Source organism: Oxyura jamaicensis, chromosome 23 (genome assembly GCF_011077185.1).
Source record: "Oxyura jamaicensis isolate SHBP4307 breed ruddy duck chromosome 23, BPBGC_Ojam_1.0, whole genome shotgun sequence".
In the NCBI taxonomy this organism is placed as follows: Eukaryota; Metazoa; Chordata; class Aves; order Anseriformes; family Anatidae; genus Oxyura; species Oxyura jamaicensis.
In genome coordinates, this window is record NC_048915.1 from 6,245,637 (window position 1) to 6,263,508 (window position 17,872).

A 17,872-nucleotide genomic window follows, 5' to 3' on the forward strand; every position below is an offset into this window, starting at 1 on the left:
TTTCTCCTCACCTTGAGTTGCAGCAAGCTGCAGCCCCTTTCTGAGCTCCTGCTTTGTCTAACGCTTTGGTGCTGCCTCACTTGCAGGAGTTGTATGGCCAGCTGAAAGCCCAGGAGGATGTGTACAGCCAGCTGCTGGCCAAGGGGCGACTGATGCTGCTGAACCGCGACGACTCAGGCTCCGGCTCCAAAACGGAGCAGAGCGTAGCGCTGCTGGAGCAGAAGTGGTGTCTGGTCAGCACCAAGATGGAGGAGAGAAAGGTAGTGTTTGCGGAGATGCCGTCCGTCCTTGTCCCGTGAGCCAGTCCAACAGCAGGTGCCCCCTGCCTGCTGCTCTGATCTACCCTGACAGTGCATGGAGCCAGACAGGGCTGGAGAGGAGAGTTGTTGTTTTTTTTGTTTGTTTGTTTTTTACTAACCTTTCTTGGGTCGCACAGGTTGAATTTGTCATCTAAATGGTGCTGCCTGAGAGCTGAGCTATTATTTATTTCTACATAGTTGTAAAATTCGGTTAAATCACACAGAAAATTAGAGTAAAATTGCGTTTGGATTAATTTTGAGGAGGGGTGGTAAGAAACCCCCTGCAGCTCTGAAAGACACACTTTGTTGGTCCTCTGTGTGAGACAGCAGGCCAAATCCTCCTCTGAGCTGACTCCATTCTAGTGTTTTGGCCGGTGATGAGATAAAACAAGGGACGCGGTGGCCTCAGCCCAGAATAAATTTGTGGTGCTGCAGCTGTTGCCATCGAAATGTCATCCACCTCCCATTTATTGAGAGCTCTTCCCATGGTGATCCCTTTCTTGGGAAGCTGAGGGCGACGCAGCTGTTTGTGTGTCGATAATGGAGTTGTCTCCCCTTTCACGTGCGACTCTCGCCCATGGGTTTTGAAAGAAACCAATTCTGAAGTGGCGGCTTTCATTGAAACCTCCTCGCCTTGGTAAACAAGTCGTGTTTCCTGGCCGAGCCAACAAGGTTCCCATTAGAGGCGCATTTCAGCAGGGACACAAAGCCTGCCCTTGTCTGTGAAACCACAGATCGGGAGCTCTCACCCTCAGTGTTGTTTTTTTCCCCCCTCCCTCTCCACTGCTGCAGGCAAAGCTGGAGGAGGCACTTGCCCTGGCCACAGACTTCCAGAACTCCCTCCAGGACTTCATCAACTGGCTGACGCTGGCTGAGCAGAGCCTGAACATCGTGCCCCCACCCAGCCTCATCCTCAGTGCCGTGCTGGCCCAGATTGACGAGCACAAGGTGTGCAGGATGGCTTCACGGGGCAGTGGGAGCAAGTGTGGGACCTGAACCCTCACCCACACACAAGGTGCTTGTGGACACATCCAGGGCTCCTTACAGATAGGAGTATGTCTTTGCTGTTTGCAGGTGTTCGCTAACGAAGTGAACGCTCATCGGGATCGCATCATTGAGCTGGACCAAACTGGGAACCAGCTGAAGTTTCTCAGTCAAAAGCAGGACGTGGTGTTGATCAAGAATCTGCTGGTGAGCGTCCAGTCCCGCTGGGAGAAGGTCGTGCAGCGCTCAGTGGAGCGGGGCCGGGCTCTTGATGACGCCAGGAAGCGAGCCAAGCAGGTGAGGAACAGGGGGAGGGTGCGACAGGCCCTGAGGCACGACCAGCCTTGGGGGCAGGAGGTCCCGAGACCAGAACGGGACTGGAGGCAGCTTCAGTGTGAAGTTTCAAACTTGCTTCTGTTTCTTTGCAGTTCCACGAAGCTTGGAAGAAACTGATTGATTGGCTGGAGGATGCAGAGAATCACCTGGATTCCGAGCTGGAGATTTCCAATGATCCTGACAAAATCAAGCTCCAGCTCTCCAAACACAAGGTAAAGCTCTGATGATGCAAGACTGGTGCTGGCCATGGGGTGGGAGGGCATCAGGAGGGAGCAGGGCAATATCTCCTCTGCTGTCAGAACAGGGGAGAGGCATGGTCATGCTTATTGCTGCAGTGGAAAATGTACAGCCAGGGGTCCACACGAGAGCCATCTATCTTCTTTGTGAGGTCAGGCTTTCTGAAGCATTTTTGTTTTCTGTCCCTGTTCCCAGGAGTTCCAGAAGACACTGGGTGGAAAGCAGCCTGTCTACGACACCACCATCAGGACGGGCAGAGCCCTCAAAGAAAAAGCCTTGCTTCCAGATGACACTCAAAAGCTGGACAATTTACTGGGAGAAGTCCGGGATAAATGGGACACAGTGTGTGGCAAATCTGTGGAAAGGTAAATCCAGCCCCAGTGTTGTACCAGCAGTGCTTGTTTGCCAGGGGCTGGCAAAGCAGAGAACAGTGGAACGGAGGTTGGACAGAGAACACATGGTGATTTTGTGGGGTGGTTGGAGGGTGGAGAAGTTCACTGGGCAATGACAAAAGGAGATGTTAGTGAAAGTTAATGGGGGATATCTGTTTTTCAGGCAGCACAAGCTGGAAGAAGCCCTCTTGTTCTCTGGCCAGTTCATGGATGCACTGCAGGCCTTGGTGGACTGGCTGTACAAGGTGGAGCCCCAGCTAGCTGAAGACCAGCCTGTCCACGGTGACCTGGACCTAGTCATGAACCTGATGGATGCTCACAAGGTGAGAACTCCTTCTGCAGTACTTCTTGGGGATGTGAGCAGAGCTTATCTTCTCTGAGTGCCAAACAACAGTGGAGCCAAAGCTGGTGGCTCGCCATGGAGCTGCTTGTCTCACTGCGTTGAGGTGTACAAGGAGGGCAAAAAGAGGGTGATAAAATGGGAAGAAACTTTTCTGTTCCTGGAAGGGTTTCAGGGCCTGGAGCTCTGTTCCTCCAAGACACTACCAGATAGATCTGTTGAGGATTTAGTTTTGAAGAGGAGGCTGAGTTTATAGTCGTCTATAAACTTTGGTCTTGGCGGTTCTTTCCAGCATGTCTCAGAAGCTGGCGCTCCCAGTTTTGGATTAGGTCACACATGAAATCTCCATACAGGGCTTGGGTTTCTGCTCAAAGCAGCCACTTGCACTGCAGCCTGAGCTTTCTGCTCTGGGTCACAGCCACTCTGCAGGGTGTAGTGGTGGCAAGTCTGGGCTCCTGCCCTTCTCAGAGCTTTGACCACACTGAGTTCTCTGCCCATGCGCACTTAGGTTGAAACATGCTCAGGTGTTGCATGTGCTGGCCAGCTCCCAGTCTGCCTGCCATCCCATCTAGCTGGGCAGTGGGTGCAAAACCCATGCCACAAACTATTCTAGATGTGGCCCCCAGTCTTATCCCGCATGAAACAGCTCTTTGGGATTGACCCATTTGGCTTTGGCCCTCTCTTCCTTCAGGTCTTCCAGAAGGAGCTGGGGAAGCGCACAGGGACTGTCCAGGTGCTCAAGCGTTCCGGCCGGGAGCTCATCGAGAACAGCCGGGATGACACCACCTGGGTGAAAGTGCAGCTGCAAGAGCTGAGCAACCGCTGGGACACTGTGTGCAAGCTGTCTGTGTCGAAACAAACACGCCTGGAACAGGCCTTGAAGCAGGTGAGCAAAAGGCTACCAGTGGAAATGCGTTTGGAGAGCTTTGCCTGTGCTGCAGGGTGTTGTGCCTTGGGGTGCGACATGAACGCCTCCCTTGGCGAAGACACATCAGGCACTTTCCCCTGTGCCCAGGCAGAGGCAACCAATTTCCTGACTAAGTAGGATGCCCCAGTCCTGTAGCAGTTACCAGTAAGAACTGCAAAGCAGCACCAGTTCCTTACCTTTTCCTCAATGAAGAGCCAATAAAGGCTTGTTTGAAAAGGGAGGATGGAAAGATCTTGCTGATGTGCACAGCAGGCAGGTAGGAATAGGCTGCTGATCAGAGGCCGTTCAGGCTGGATTTTGCTGAAGTCCAGTGCAAGAAAAATACAGATTTGAGCTGAAGGAAAGGTCGGAAGGCTCTTACGTAGATTTTATGTCAAGTAGGCAATTTGTAGAATAAGCTACCCAGGTGCCAAATTGGCCAGAGCACAGGTAGCTGGGCTGTTTTTAAAAAAACACTGAGTTCTGCAGGCGCGGCTGGTACCAAGGAGAGGGCCGGGAGCATGCCTGTGGGTTCAGGCCAGAGCTGCAGAGCCCTGTGCTGGTGGTGGGCAAGCCCAGGCCAACAGACAGGTCTTTCTTTTCTTTTTCTTGTTTTAAAGTCCCTTTCAGCTCTTTGTCTCTCCAGCTCCCAACTGTGAATTGCCTGGCACGTGTCCCAAAGAGGGCTGATGCATTTGTTTCTGTGTCCACAGGCAGAGGAGTTCAGGACGGCCGTGCACATGCTGCTGGAGTGGCTCTCGGAGGCAGAGCAGTCCCTGCGCTTTCGGGGAGCACTTCCCGATGATGCTGAGGCGCTGCAGTCCCTCATTGACGTTCACAAGGTGACAGGGAGCTCTGGATCGCAGCATGGAGCTGCCCTCGGGGTCAAGGGCAGGTGCCAGGAGCATGGGGCAGCTCTCTGCCTTCTCTTTTTAGAGCAACCTGAGCAAAATCTGTGGGCAACAATACTGCAAAATAATCCATTCGGGCCTTGTTTAAGTTCCTCTGTTTTGTGTTTCAAGGGATTGAGGGGAAGTTAAATTGGCTTTATTAAAATTAAAAAAAAAAAAAAGACACCAGTTGGATAGGAAAATAATATGGGCTACTAATTTTGATGAAAAGTGTTCCCATGCAGAGCTCTCAGGTGGGTGCAGGGTGGGGGCTGGCAGGGCTGGGTGGCCCCTGCCATGTGCCAGCCCTTCACACCTGGCCCGCGTGTGCCCCTCTCCCAGGAGTTCATGAAGAAAGTGGAGGAGAAGAGGGTGGACGTGAACACAGCAGTGGGGATGGGAGAGGTCATCCTGGCTGCCTGCCACCCTGACTGCATCACCACCATCAAGCACTGGATCACCATCATCCGGGCCAGGTTTGAGGAGGTGAGTCCCCAGGGCTGCATTGTGCAGGGGCTCATGTCCAGCCAGCGTGGTCAGCTCTGGGGCAGCGCGTCCCTGAGCTGCTGCCCGGTCCCAGAGTGTGCCCGTGTTGTTGTTTTTCATCCCCCTGGTTTCCCCTATCAGCCAGAGGGCTGATAGTCCTCTCGGCACCTCCAACAGGTTCTCACGTGGGCCAAGCAGCACCAGCAGAGGCTGGAGTCTGCGCTTTCAGAGCTGGTGGCGAACGCAGAGCTTCTGGAAGAGCTCCTGGCCTGGATCCAGTGGGCTGAGACCACCCTGATTCAGCGGGATCAGGAGGCAATGCCACAAAACATCGATCAGGTCAAAGCCCTCATCACTGAACACCAGGTAAGCCTAGTGCCGAAGCAAGCTAGCTTTTCTGTGCCATGGGGAGCATCGCAGGCCCTTGGGAGAGGGCAAATGGGGTTTAATTCCTGCCGTGCTGTGGGGGAGGCACTGAGTTCTGTTTAAGTCCCTCTTAAAATAGCATCTTGCGCATCCCAAGCTGTCGCTTAGGAGCAAAGCCAGCCCAGGGGATGAAATCAGGTGTTTGCAGATTCAAGTCAGAGCTGTGCGATGGCCTGACAGCGAGCCCACATCCCTCAGCGCACCTGTGTTCTCCGTGGGCTCAGCACATCCAGGAAGAATCCAAAGCAACAGTGGCTGGAGGCCAAAACCGTCTCAAACTGCTCACATTCTCTTGTTGCTTCTGTGTTTTGACAGTCCTTCATGGAGGAGATGACGCGGAAACAGCCGGATGTGGACCGGGTCACCAAGACGTACAAGAGGAAAGCTACTGAGCCCCCTCATGGGCCATTCATCGACAAGTCCCGTAGCAACAGTACGTTCCCCTTCAGGGAAACATGTGCTATGGTGGGAGGAAGTGGAATACATAGGAAACAAATTAGCCCTGATTATCAATTACCGACGCATCCTGCACTGACAGCCACCAGGAAGGCAGTTGAAGCTTGTCAGGAGCAGAGAATCCAGGTGGCAATTACAAAACCACCTCTGCCAGGAGGTGCTGAGCCTGCCCTCATCTCAGTTGTCTCAGCAGTGCTGGGAAGCACACACTGTCACTTCCCTTAGGGTTCTTTCTCTGCTTCTTTTGTGATTTATTATTTAATTAATTTGTTTTCTATACATTGCTTCTTGAAGGCAGAGTTCTCTGTGAATCACCTGGTGACAGGGAGCTCTGTCAGGGCTTGGGGTGCAGAGCCCCCACCCCGTCCTCCTGCCTGGGGAACTGGCTCAAGCCTGCGCTGCCATTCAGAGAGCAGCCGGCAGGGCTGTGGGAGCCTTTCTGTTCTAAATGCACAGTGCATTTCATTGCTGCTTGTCCTCGACCGCTCAGACTGACTGAACCCATCGATGCAGCCTCAAACAATGCATTTTCTCCCTTTTCCCAGGAAAATCTTTGAGCCAGGCTGCTCCCCCTGCAATGCCCATTATCTCCCAGTCGGAAACGAAGAACCCCCGGATTAACCAGCTCTCGGCCCGCTGGCAGCAGGTCTGGCTGCTGGCGCTGGAGCGGCAGCGGAAGCTCAACGATGCCCTGGACCGGCTGGAGGAGGTAACGGCCGCGCTGCCCGGCCGGGTGGGGAGCGGTGTCTGGGGGCTGCACGCCACCCTGGCACCAGAGGTGCTAGAAATTAGTGCTGCCTCTTGAATTGCCTGGGCCTCGCAGACTGTTCTGCTGCCTTCCTGAAAATGCCAAAAGAAAAAGGGGAAAAAAAAAAAAAAACTTCTAAAACATTATGGCTGGAAACTGCCTTCTTTAATTAACTGCACATTAATGAACTGCTTTGTGCTCCTGCAGTTGGTATCTGTCGAGGTAATGACAGCCAGGCCTGCTTTATTCCTAGTAATTAGTTTAACTGATTAGTGCTACTGTATATATCTTTTCCAAACATCTAATGTAATTTTTGTCTTTATTTACGCTTAACAAAGCAGCTATGCCCAGAAGTGAGTGTTTTTGTTTTTCGTTGCTTTTTCTGTAGGTCAGTTCAGTTTATGCGTATTAATGTTTTTTCTTTGTTGCTTTTAACTCCAGGAATGTTTTAAAAAAAAAAATGTTTAGAATTGTTGCGTTACCTTGCTGTAAGCTCTCTCAGTTGTTGGGGTTGTGGGAGCCCTTTCGGGGGGAGGTCAAAAGGGGTGTTTGTTTAAGAGGATGAGAGGCTTGTCCCAGCCTGGTGGCATGGGCATTGGTACCAGGGTTCACAGTGTTGGGATGTGCCCCAGCTGCTGCCGTTCCTGGGAGATGAGCAAGAAAGCTTTTTCTGTGCTGCTTATGGGGAAAGGGAGAGGGTAGACGAGCACCCACAAGGGTGGTGGCTGTGGGTGTTCCTCCCCGGCAGAGCGCAGGGTGTTGGCAGGTGAGGTGCAGGCGAGGACACGCCCCAGAGGTGTGCGGCAAGGCGGGTGTGTGTGCGTCTGTGTGCACGTAGCTAGCTCTGCGTCTGTGTCCGTACACGGCCGTGGGGATGCTTCATCCCGTGTCGGTGGTGACGTGACGCCCGGTCTGCGTGGTGCTGTCGGCTGCGCTGTGTGTCGTGCTGTTCGGGGAAGTCCGTCCGAGCGGCCCCTCGTGAGCGGGGCTCACCCAGGTCAGCCCTCCCGGAGGGCAGCAGGGCAAGAGCGCGGTGCTCGGGCACTGGGCGTTAGCGGGGGGCCGGGCACTGTCCCTGAGAGGCTGGTGCAGAGGGTGCTGTGGAGCTGGGTGCCTTTCCTCTGGGGATTTCCTGCACTGACTCTTGATCTCCTTCCAGTTGAAGGAGTTCGCAAACTTCGACTTTGATGTCTGGCGGAAGAAGTACATGCGCTGGATGAACCACAAGAAGTCCCGCGTCATGGACTTCTTCCGGCGCATTGACAAAGACCAGGATGGGAAGATCACCCGGCAGGAGTTTATCGATGGCATCCTGGCCTCTAGTAAGTCCCCATCCGCCTGAAACGGGCTCAGAAAACAGCCACCTTGTGACGAGAGACTGCTGCTGCTCGAGGACCGGGCTGCAGACTGTGCCCTGACATCCCCGCCTCTGAGGGATGAGGTCTGCGCACTGGTTGCTCATTTCTTCCTCCTTCCAGAATTTCCCACCACGAAGCTGGAGATGACCGCGGTGGCCGACATCTTTGACCGTGACGGCGACGGCTACATCGATTACTATGAGTTTGTGGCTGCTCTCCATCCGAACAAGGATGCCTACCGCCCAACCACTGACGCAGACAAAATTGAAGACGAGGTGAAGCACCTGGTGGGGCAGGCACTATGGTTTGGGGTGGTTCGGGCTGCAGGCTGGCAAGGGGGGGAAACAAAGAGGAGGGAGGAAAGAGCTGTGCTGGTGCTGAGCCAAAATAATTCATCCATGTATCACCAGTACCTACTGTGCATTTGAAGGGAAGGCTGCTTAGGTTTGTATTTTATCCAAGCAATGCCTTGTGTTGGGGAGACTCAGACCCTGGCCCCTTACCTTTCTTCTTTATCGGCGGCAGGTCACCAGGCAAGTGGCCCAGTGCAAGTGTGCCAAGAGGTTTCAAGTGGAGCAGATCGGCGAGAACAAATACCGGGTAAGGCAGAGGGCTCTGAATGCTGCCCCAGCAGCACAAATGCCCCCCAGGGAGGTTACCAATGGGCTGCTTGCAGCCCCCTGGGGTGCCCAGCCTGGTGGGAGCCCTGAACCCAGCCCCAGGGACCTCTGGGGACCTCACCCCGTGGCACACCATGTCCCAGGGAGGCAGGTGCCTCGGCCGCCTTTGCCCAGCGCTGTGCCCAGCCCCAGGGCGTGCCCCACGCTGGGAGCCGCAGGAGAGCATAAAAGTGGCACTGTTCTGGGGCGGGCGGCATGAAGTGCTGCATTCACTGCCGCCGCCGGCTGCCCTTGAAGTTCTTCTTGTGGATGAGTGTACCTTACGCCCGTGTTTTTCTTAGCTCACTCCTGAAGAAGGAGAATAATTTCCTTAAAGAATCTCTTTGTAACGGGCTCGGTGTTTATGTTTCAAATTATTCATAGAGGTAAACTTCTGAAGCAAGCTGGCAGCAAACCTGCCTGGTTTCCTGTGCGTTGTTTTCAGGACTCGCGGCTCGGCACCAAGGGGCTGAGCCGCAGCGCTCCAGCTGCGCCGGTCCCAGGCTCGCTGGGCATGTTGCTGCGGGCTGAGCTGCGGCTGCTGCCTGAGAACCAGGCAGCAGAACCCCCAGATTTCTAACTCCCTGCAGTTAACAGTTTTCGTGATTTTTGCACTGTTAATCCTATAAATTGTTTTTCTTGTTTTTTTCTTTTCTTTCCTCTTGCTCTTGACTTCCCTTCCCAATTCCCCAACCCTTATCCCTCCACAACTTCTCTCCTTCGTAGTTCTTCCTCGGCAATCAGGTACAGTTTGCCTTGCAATGCTCTCACCTCTTCATAACAATCATAGCTTGTGTGTCGTAACGCGCTCTGTCCTTTGTTGCTGTGGGAGGATGTGACCTGTAACGTGCTGCCTTAGAGAGCTTGTTAGCTGCTCGCAGAGCCTGGTACAGGGGCGTGCGCAAGCTGAGATCACCATCCAAAAAAAAATTAAGGACTGCATTGTGCAGAAAAAGGAAAAAGTTCAATGGGAAAAATAATTTGTCTCTTTGGCTCCTTTCTTGGCTACCCTGGGGATGTCAATGGCAACTTCTGATGGTGCTGAGCCACGGCCCCCTGCAGCAGGCAGCGCTGCTGGGCAGATTTCTGCTGCCCTCAGGGCACGGCTGGCCCGGACAGGGGTAAAACACGCATGAGGGCTGTACCAGGCTCTGGATGGGTTTGGATCACAATCACCATGGAATGAGAACACCAGGTTCACATGTTTAATCCCGTAGGTAATTATAACTAAACCTCCATCCCTGCTGCACCCGCTAAGTAACTGAGCAAGGCTCGCACAAACCGCGTGTGTCCCCTTGGTGTGACCGTGGTTGTCAGGGCCATGTGTCAAAGTGCCAGCTGCTGCGGTGCTCAGAGCTCTTCTAACAGGACTGGAGCAGCACCTGTCCTTATGATGTGCCCACTGGCCCCTCACACAGGTTTATTTTTCACGAGGACTGATGGTGCCCTACCAAAAACATGCCCCAAAAGAAGTAAGCTTGGATTTCCATAGTGAACGGATCCAAGAGAGCTCTGGCTTTGTTTTAGACAGTGATTTTAGAAAAATTCTCAATGACAACTGAAAAATAATCTAAATGTGGCAGTGGAAATGAGAATTGACGCACCCCTGGCTTTCCATGGCGCAGAGGAGCTGGGCTCCTTGGCTGTCTAGAGATCCGTCTGCCCTGGAACATCACTGCCTGGCGGGCTGGTGTCTGCCCCGCTGACCAAGCTCTGAACGCGGTGCCTGAAGCACACTGAGCCCAGTTGGAGTGAGGCAGCTCCACCCCAGCGCGGCTGCAGCACTGCTCACAGCTGCGCTGGTGCGAGCGGGTTTGGGAGGACCCCAAGCTGGGGACAGACCCCGCTCCAGCACCCCCGGGTGGCCAGGAACCTGCTCCCTCCTTTCCCCCCACCTGCAGTACCCCATCTTGATGTGGCTTGCACTCTGTTTTCATTTTGTCTCTTGTTTTTTGTATTGCTGTCCACCCAGGAAAAATGTTACTGCTTTTTTTTTTTTTTCCTTTTCTTTTTAATCATTCTGAAGGTGGTCTTGTTTCCTAAGAGTGGTTCCCCGACCTCCTCGTTGGAGCAGGGGCTTTGTAGGGACGGGTGTAGAGTGGCTGCACCCCCGCAGTGCAGGAGGCAACCAGGAGCCTGGGCTTGGCTCTCCAGGAGGCTCAGGGAGCTTTGGGAAACTGCCACGTGTTTCTGATCCGGGGTGCACTTGTTTGAAATTGCAGGTGTTTCAAATCACTAATGTACATTGCAATCACTAATCAACATTTCTGTGGGATTCCTGCCTGGATTCCCATCACTGCACTCACTGAAACATCCTCACGGGGCGATCTCCGTAGTGGGAGCTTTGTGGCTGGTGGGGTCAAGTCTGAGGCTCAGTGAAATCCCTGGGCTTCAGACTTGATCCGAGGTTTCTCGCTCAGCGGTGACACAGCACTGCCTGCCGTGCTGTTTCACCAGCCTTCGGTGATCTGTATCAGCCGTCTCTTTTCCAAGCAGACTGCACCAGGAGTGTCAGTGCATTGACAGCCTCTCTTTCTTTGACAACTAGAAGAAAACTACAATTCTGGCTGCAAAAATCTATCCAACGGCCAAGTTCCAAATTCTTATTTGCTGCTCTAAAAAAATCTCTTTTGTTTTAAAACTAAAGGATTTTGATAGCTGCATTATCTTAATACCAAGCAGCAGAAAAACTCCTGCAAACTGGTGCCAGCAAGGCATTTGATCCATAAGAGCATATCTGGGGAAACCGTAGAAGTATTCAGTAGACCAATAACAGCATTTGGGACCACACAAATTCCAGTAGCTTAGTGGCACTCGTGGTCCACGCGTCGCCCTGGTGCAGCCCGCGGTGGGAAGGAGCTGTGCTTCCCAGCTCGTGGCCCTGTCTGAGCTCTGTTTCTTGGCTCCGCAGTTCGGCGATTCCCAGCAGCTGCGGCTGGTCCGCATCCTGCGGAGCACGGTCATGGTCCGCGTTGGTGGAGGATGGATGGCCCTGGATGAGTTCTTGGTGAAGAACGATCCTTGCAGAGGTAAGGCAGTTCGTGGGTTTTAGCAGCTGGTTGCCTTCTCTTCCGGTCACAGGAGTCTGAGAACTTTTCCTCTGTGGCTGTTGGTGGCCAGACAGCACCAGGCACTCAGGGGAGTGGGTCTGGGCTATCCAAGAGCACGCAGGAACTGGAGAACATGGATCCGAAGCAAACCACAGAACTGCAACTGCAAGGCACGTTGGGTGAGGGAGAAAGTACTGGAGGGAGAGATTAGCAAGAACTGTGGCCAGGAATGAAGTGCATCAAGGTGCAAGAAGGCAGGAATCTGAAATTCTTTCCTGTCAGCAGTGCTGACTTCGGTGCCTCATAGGCTGAGAGGCTTTGCAAGAGGATCCCCAGCATGTTTCATGGGAGGGGAGGTGGGATGAGCAGAAGTACTCTGGCAAAGCGGAGAGCAACCATCTGTGAAAGGGGGCCAGGGACCCTCCTTTCTGCCCCCTTTTCCAGCAGGAAAGGAGCATTGAGCAGTCCTTACTGCAGCTCACTGCACGTGGTGGAGAGGTCGGGTCTGTCCTCCATATGCTCCGATCTCACTGGGGTCTCTGAGATGTTAATTGCTTCAGATGTGTCTTCAAGCTGATGGTTACCCATTGCTTGCTTCTGTTATCAAACAGCTTTTGCTGAAAGCAGCATGATTTAAAGTGTGCCACTTGCTTGGTGTAACCTTCAGTAAAATACTCGTGCAGCTCTGCTCCTTTGGCCTCTGTTAACGCTTTGCAGCAGATGTTTTAGAGCGCTGACATCAAGGTTATCTCCATCCCCGGGTTGTCGCAGCGTGGTGCTTCTGTTCTGCAGTTGCTTCTTTGTCTTTCTGGTCTGTAAGGCGTTGACCCTCAAATTGCTACTGCCTCCTACAAGGCCTGCTGCATGGCCACGCTCTCTGTTGGACACTGTGTCAGCTGGCCCAGGAGCTGAAGTCCACAGACCTTCTCTTGCTTGGTTGCCCCTTGTCAGAGGGAGACCCTCCAGTTCTTTGGGGCATTAGCTTGAAAATGTTAAGGCTGGCCTGTTGTGGGTGGTGGTTGCTTCTCTCTCTCGCTTACCACCCAAAATCCATGAAGAGCCTCCTGAGCCTCAGTAATGATGTCGGGTCCATGCAAACCTCAGCTCTCCTCTCCTGTGTCTCCTTCCAGCACGAGGACGGACCAACCTTGAACTTCGAGAGAAATTCATCTTGCCAGAGGGGGCCTCCCAGGGAATGACACCATTCCGGTCGCGGGGCCGGAGATCAAAGCCATCCTCCCGGGCTGCCTCCCCAACTCGGTCCAGTTCCAGTGCCAGCCAGAGCAACCACAGCTGCGCCTCCATGCCATCGTCTCCTGCAACCCCAGCCAGTGGAGCCAAGGTAGGGTTTGAGCGTGAAGCCTTTCCCTTGCCAGTCCTTTAGAAGCCGGTGGTCTCCACACCCGTCCTGGTGAGATGAGATGCTGCAGGAGGTGCAAGGAGGAGGAAGGCTGGGGCCTCATCAGTTGTCGTGGTCTCTGTTGGAAGATGTTCGTGGTGGGGTCTGCAGGAACAGCCCAGCTAGCTGTGCGGGGCGGGCAGGATGGGATGGCTCAGGACGGATTTCCACCTCGTTCCCCTGCACCACGTCTGAGCAGAGCTCCTGCGGGTGGGCGATCGCAGTGTGCTGCAGCCACGAGTCAGGCCAGCACGCAGGGAGCAGTGACTGCCCGGCCTGTGCTGTCCCATCACACCATTTGCCATGCATGTTTTAATTTCATCATTTGTTCGTTTGTTTTTCATTTTTGAATTTATGTATTTCCCATTTGGTTCTCTTGTTTCATTTTAGTGCTGTTCTCCCCTCATTCCAGATACTTTTCTGTTTCATTTTTTTTTCACTCACTCCCGCCTCTCCCCCCTCTCTGGATTTTCCATTTCACAGACTCCACATCACTTCTCTCGATGTTATGACAAACCCTGGTTGATAAACAGTAAAGCGGGCACCCCTCTGAGGGGATTCGATTATTCCGACTTCCAGCTCTCGAGCTCTGAGGTAGAGTATGGTCTCGTAGCCCCGAGGACCTGTCGGCAGGCTGGAGTGCGGCTCACAGAGAAGTCCTGCTTCCTTGCCTGTTAACCTTTTGGTAGAGCAGCGCTTGTTAGCACCGCTGATGCGAGGCCTGTTAGCGTTTTTCATGGGTTTCTAACTCGGCACTCCAACCTTAGAGTAAAGCAAAACGTGCAGACTGCTTGCAAGGCACGTTTACCTGTTTTCAAACCTAAAGATTGACTTCTATCATGTTGTGCTTTTAAAAAAGAGAATATTTCCAACCTTTAACAGCCTTTGGGCATTCAAAATAGGCCGTGTTTGGCATTCAAAGACAGAAATTCAACAGCCGAGTTGAGACTTGAAAATCAGCTACAGCGCATGCACAGTAACCACTGCTTTCATTTTACAAAGTGCTTGTGTTACCACCGTGTTGGTCACGCATGGTGTGTCCGGCAGTAACACAGGCTGGCTGCACTTTGATGCTCCAAGGAGGATGAATTCAGGCCGACACTTCAATCTGCCGAATGTCCCAGCCTCCTTGCCGACTTTTCTGACCTTGTGAATATGAAATACTTGGGCAGATTTTAGTGATTCGCTGATGGCAATGGCAAAATAACTTGATCTTGCTTGAAAGTGCTTTCAAATGGAAAAGGCGTTCTAGATCAGCAGAAAGTCAGGAGTACTTTCTGAATTGCCCTAAACCACCTGCTTGATGCTGTAACTTGTTTCTGAAATAGGATCAAGGATGAGAATTGAAATCTCTGATGATGGGAACGGGACCTTCCAATCACATGTTAATGGATTTTAATTCCCACTAAGGCCGAAGGAGAGCCCGCTGCTTGGCTTCCCTTCTGCGTCCCTCTCCCCCATCGTGGCTCCAGTTTCATGAGATGTAAAAATTTTTAAGCTTCCCCAGAATCAGAGTCGCAGGGAGCAGAGGGGAACCTCTCCAGCTGCTGCTGTAAGGCTCCTCAAGAGCTGCCCTGCGGCACCACAGCACACCGGCGGGGAGGTTGGGGTCACAGGAATGAGGTCTGGGGCATGCTGTGGGCTGGCACTTCCCTGCAGCACCCTCACACTGCCCCAAAACTGAGCTTTGGTTCACGATAGAAACTGGAGCCTTGTTCCGGACAGATGCGGGCACCTCTCTCCCTCCCCGTCTCCCCCACAGCCCTCCTGCCCCCGCTTTGTTCTGCAGCGCGGGAGCAAAGCTGCGCTGTGCTGCTCCCCCTCTCCGTCTGCAACATCTTAAAGGTCACGGAAAGCCCGTTTCACATGTGTGGCACAGGACACGACCAAAGCCTCATGACCGAAGCTGATCCACAGCCTTCCGTGTGTCCATTTGTCACTGGTGCCTCACTGTCCAGCTGCGCCCGTGCCCTGGGAGCCAGCGCAGCACAGAGCTGCCCGCATATTTTGCAAGATGTCCCTCTTTCTTTGGGGAGCTCCTGACCCCAGGTGACACTGCTGTCCTCCGGCTGGACAGCAGCTTTACTTTTGCTTCAGCCTGCAGTGCCCAAACTGCCGCTGCCGTCCTTGTTTTCAGGATCTGGCTGCTTTTTGTTTTCCTTTTTCCAAACGCCAGCTTGAGTTCTCCGTGACCATTAAGATGGGTGTTTCGTAAACGTCCAAGTCTTTTTACTGACCTGTAAGGTGATCTCGGCCGGTTACGGCAGGTTGCCGTGGTGCCACCTCAGCAACGCTCCCCGTGTGCTTCCTCCGCAGGTGACCCCGGCCACGGGCAGCAAGCTGAAGCGCCCCACCTTCCACTCCAGCCGGACCTCGCTGGCGGGGGACACCAGCAACAGCTCCTCGCCAGCCTCCACGGGTGCCAAAACCAGCCGGGCAGGTAAGTTGGGTGCAGAGGCTGAAAGCTCCTGCCGCGGCTGTTCCTTCTCAGCTGCTTAATTTGGGAGAGAAAATACCAAATACCCGGGGAGCTGGCAGAGCCTGCAGCAAGCGGGGGACACTGATTTGTGCCGGAGGGGGTGCTGCAGCGGGTGGGCTGCGTGACAAACCCCCCTTGGAGGGGCGATGTGCGGGCTAACGAGAGTGGCTGCAGCGGTGCTGCCATTCTGTGTGCCAGTGCTCACGGGGCTCTGGGCTCCCCTCACAGATCCCAAAAAGACAGCCAGTCGTCCCACCAGCCGTGCCGGGAGCCGTGCGGGCAGCCGGGCAAGCAGCCGGCGGGGAAGCGACGCCTCCGATTTCGACCTGCTGGAAACGCAGTCGGCATGCTCGGACACTTCAGAGAGCAGCGTAGCCGGCGGGCAAGGCAGCTCACGCCGGGGCATGGCAAAACCCTCCAAAATCCCAACCATGTCCAAGAAAACAACCACTGCCACCCCAAAAACTCCAGGCCCTAAGAGATAATACTGTACCCACGCCCTCCTGAAAGAAAACCCAACCTGTGTCCAATTTTTAACCCTACTACGTACATTGGATGTATATTTATTCTAAATGGGAGAAACTATATTGTTAAAAGTGTAAAAGAAAGTTGTGTTATGGAAGCTGCCTTATTTGTTTTTTTCCTTTTTTGTAAGTTACTATTTTCATGTGAATATTTATGTAGATAAAAATTGCCTCTTGGCGACCCCTGTTCAGAGAGGGGCCTGGAAAACTGAGATGTGGGAAGGAAAGAAATTAAAAAAAAAAAAAAAAAAAAAAAAAAAAAAAAAAGGAAGCAAAAAAGGTCAAGATGTGAAAGTGTAAAGAAAAACTAAACTATAAATAGGATTTCTGCGCGGTGCAGGGTGTGAACCTGCTTTATCTTTTAGGATTGTTTCCTAAATGCATCTTTATAAACTTAACTTGCTGTCTCAGCAAGGTAAATTATATTTAAAAACAAAGACCTGAATCCTACAGTGTTCAAGGAACTCTCTTTTGTAAATCACAGATACCTCAAGCAGAGAAACATGAGGTGAGGGGATTTGGGGCTTATGTTTCCATTTTTTTAAAGCTATGTGATTTTACCTGAAGAAAGCAGAGTTTGACAATAAAATTTGCACACACTACAGCTAAGGTCATTATAACTGCTGTCTTTAAAATACTGTCCCGGCAACTTTGTTTTTAAAGAACAAAAAATGCTGATGGGTTTGGGGAGGGGGTTCACGATAACACTGTCCAGAAGAGAGCACGCTGGTAAGATTGCAGGTTTGGATCACCGACACATCCCTTAGCGGTGGTGGGTCCCGCGGGTTAGAGGATTCTTCTGGGTTGGTGGCCTGAGAGATGACCCACCTTGTTCCTTACAGGACTGCTATTTATCTGCATCTCTTTTCCTATTTATTATTTAACTGGTCATTCCACTTCCAACCAAGCTGAGATTGATGTGACCTCTGCTCCTAGAAGAAATCTGGACTTACACGCACAGTTGCTTGTCCTTGAAATGAGTCTCACCAGCACACTCGCTACAAGTCCTGTCTGGCTTTTGTACGCTACTTTTTCTTTGTAATAAAATTGAACTGACCGAGTGACCAGGAGACAGGTGGAGGGAGAGGGCTCAGCAGAGCCCCTGTATTTATTAAATAATGTTCCTCCGGCTCTGACCATGTTGCTGTGTGATTCTCTCAATTGGTTTAAATTGAGGCAAAACTGAAGCTCTACCAATGAATTGTTTAAAAACCAGACACATTTTTGTATTAAAATTGCTTGCGGTAATAAACAATCTTGCCTCCTACTTTATTCCAGAGTGTTAGTGTTTGAGTCTGGGCGAGGGAGCTGTCCCGCACGCAGAGGCAATGCCTGTGCGCCGCCGTGCCTCCAACTTGCAGCAGCTGCAAGGCGTCTGCACACAGCTTCCTTGCTGAGCGGCGCAGGGACCAGCTTCGCTGCTGGCCCCCAGACTGGGGGGGGGGCAGAGGTGTCCCTGCGCCGGGCACGCGGGTGCCTGCAGGTGAGGTGAGTGGATGCCCACCGCCTGCTGAAGTGGGTCTTTGCCATCAGGATTGCCTGGTGGGGTGTGCGCTGGTGGAGATGGGTGCTGGGGAGGTGGGTGTTCATCGAGGTCAGCACCCATCCGGGACAGTGCACGGGGTGGGTGCCAGGCACGGCAGTAAGAGAGGTCGCTCCCCGCAGGGGTGGGAGCACAGGGTGAGTGGTGCGGTGTCCATGGGGTTGGGTGCATGAGTTGGGTGCCCGTGGGCTTGGGTGTCTGTGGGGAAATGGGTGCTCATGGGCTTGGGCACCTGTGGGAGGATGTTGTCCGTGGTTTGGGTGTCTGGGGGGTGGGTGCCCATGCTTTTGGGTGCCCATGGGAGGATGGGTGCCCGTGGGCTTGGGTGTCGGGGTGGGTGCCCGTGGCTTTGGGCATCC

General features: G+C 53.1%; 3 protein-coding genes across 15 annotated transcripts in view; 2 read left to right on the plus strand and 1 right to left on the minus strand.

Moving 5' to 3' along the window:
* The window catches only part of MACF1 (microtubule actin crosslinking factor 1), a 141,943-nt gene extending 124,701 nt beyond the window's left edge, over positions 1–17,242 (plus strand). For 4 of the 13 annotated variants that reach the window (XM_035345795.1, XM_035345796.1, XM_035345783.1 and 1 more), the window contains 21 exons: positions 87–260; positions 1,092–1,247; positions 1,374–1,580; positions 1,712–1,831; positions 2,052–2,221; positions 2,412–2,571; positions 3,280–3,474; positions 4,209–4,337; positions 4,728–4,871; positions 5,049–5,237; positions 5,613–5,730; positions 6,299–6,462; positions 7,661–7,823; positions 7,980–8,134; positions 8,385–8,459; positions 9,245–9,262; positions 11,430–11,547; positions 12,699–12,910; positions 13,451–13,561; positions 15,284–15,407; positions 15,675–17,242. In XM_035345795.1, coding sequence (XP_035201686.1) covers positions 87–260; positions 1,092–1,247; positions 1,374–1,580; positions 1,712–1,831; positions 2,052–2,221; positions 2,412–2,571; positions 3,280–3,474; positions 4,209–4,337; positions 4,728–4,871; positions 5,049–5,237; positions 5,613–5,730; positions 6,299–6,462; positions 7,661–7,823; positions 7,980–8,134; positions 8,385–8,459; positions 9,245–9,262; positions 11,430–11,547; positions 12,699–12,910; positions 13,451–13,561; positions 15,284–15,407; positions 15,675–15,931 — 3,159 coding nt within the window. In that variant the 3' untranslated portion in view covers positions 15,932–17,242. Of the gene's footprint in view, positions 1–86; positions 261–1,091; positions 1,248–1,373; positions 1,581–1,711; positions 1,832–2,051; positions 2,222–2,411; positions 2,572–3,279; positions 3,475–4,208; positions 4,338–4,727; positions 4,872–5,048; positions 5,238–5,612; positions 5,731–6,298; positions 6,463–6,839; positions 6,855–7,660; positions 7,824–7,979; positions 8,135–8,384; positions 8,460–9,244; positions 9,263–11,429; positions 11,548–12,698; positions 12,911–13,450; positions 13,562–15,283; positions 15,408–15,674 lie in introns of all 13 variants that reach the window. The other 9 variants (XM_035345791.1, XM_035345792.1, XM_035345794.1 and 6 more) reach the window with 6 other exon arrangements.
* Positions 1–17,872, minus strand: part of HMGCL (3-hydroxy-3-methylglutaryl-CoA lyase) — a 350,359-nt gene that overhangs the window by 97,563 nt on the left and 234,924 nt on the right. The gene's annotated exons all lie outside the window — the stretch shown is intronic.
* LOC118177835 (bone morphogenetic protein 8B-like) overlaps positions 17,534–17,872 on the plus strand; it is a 10,885-nt gene continuing 10,546 nt past the window's right edge. The window contains 1 exon segment of the mRNA XM_035345874.1: positions 17,534–17,564. Coding sequence (XP_035201765.1) covers positions 17,534–17,564 — 31 coding nt within the window.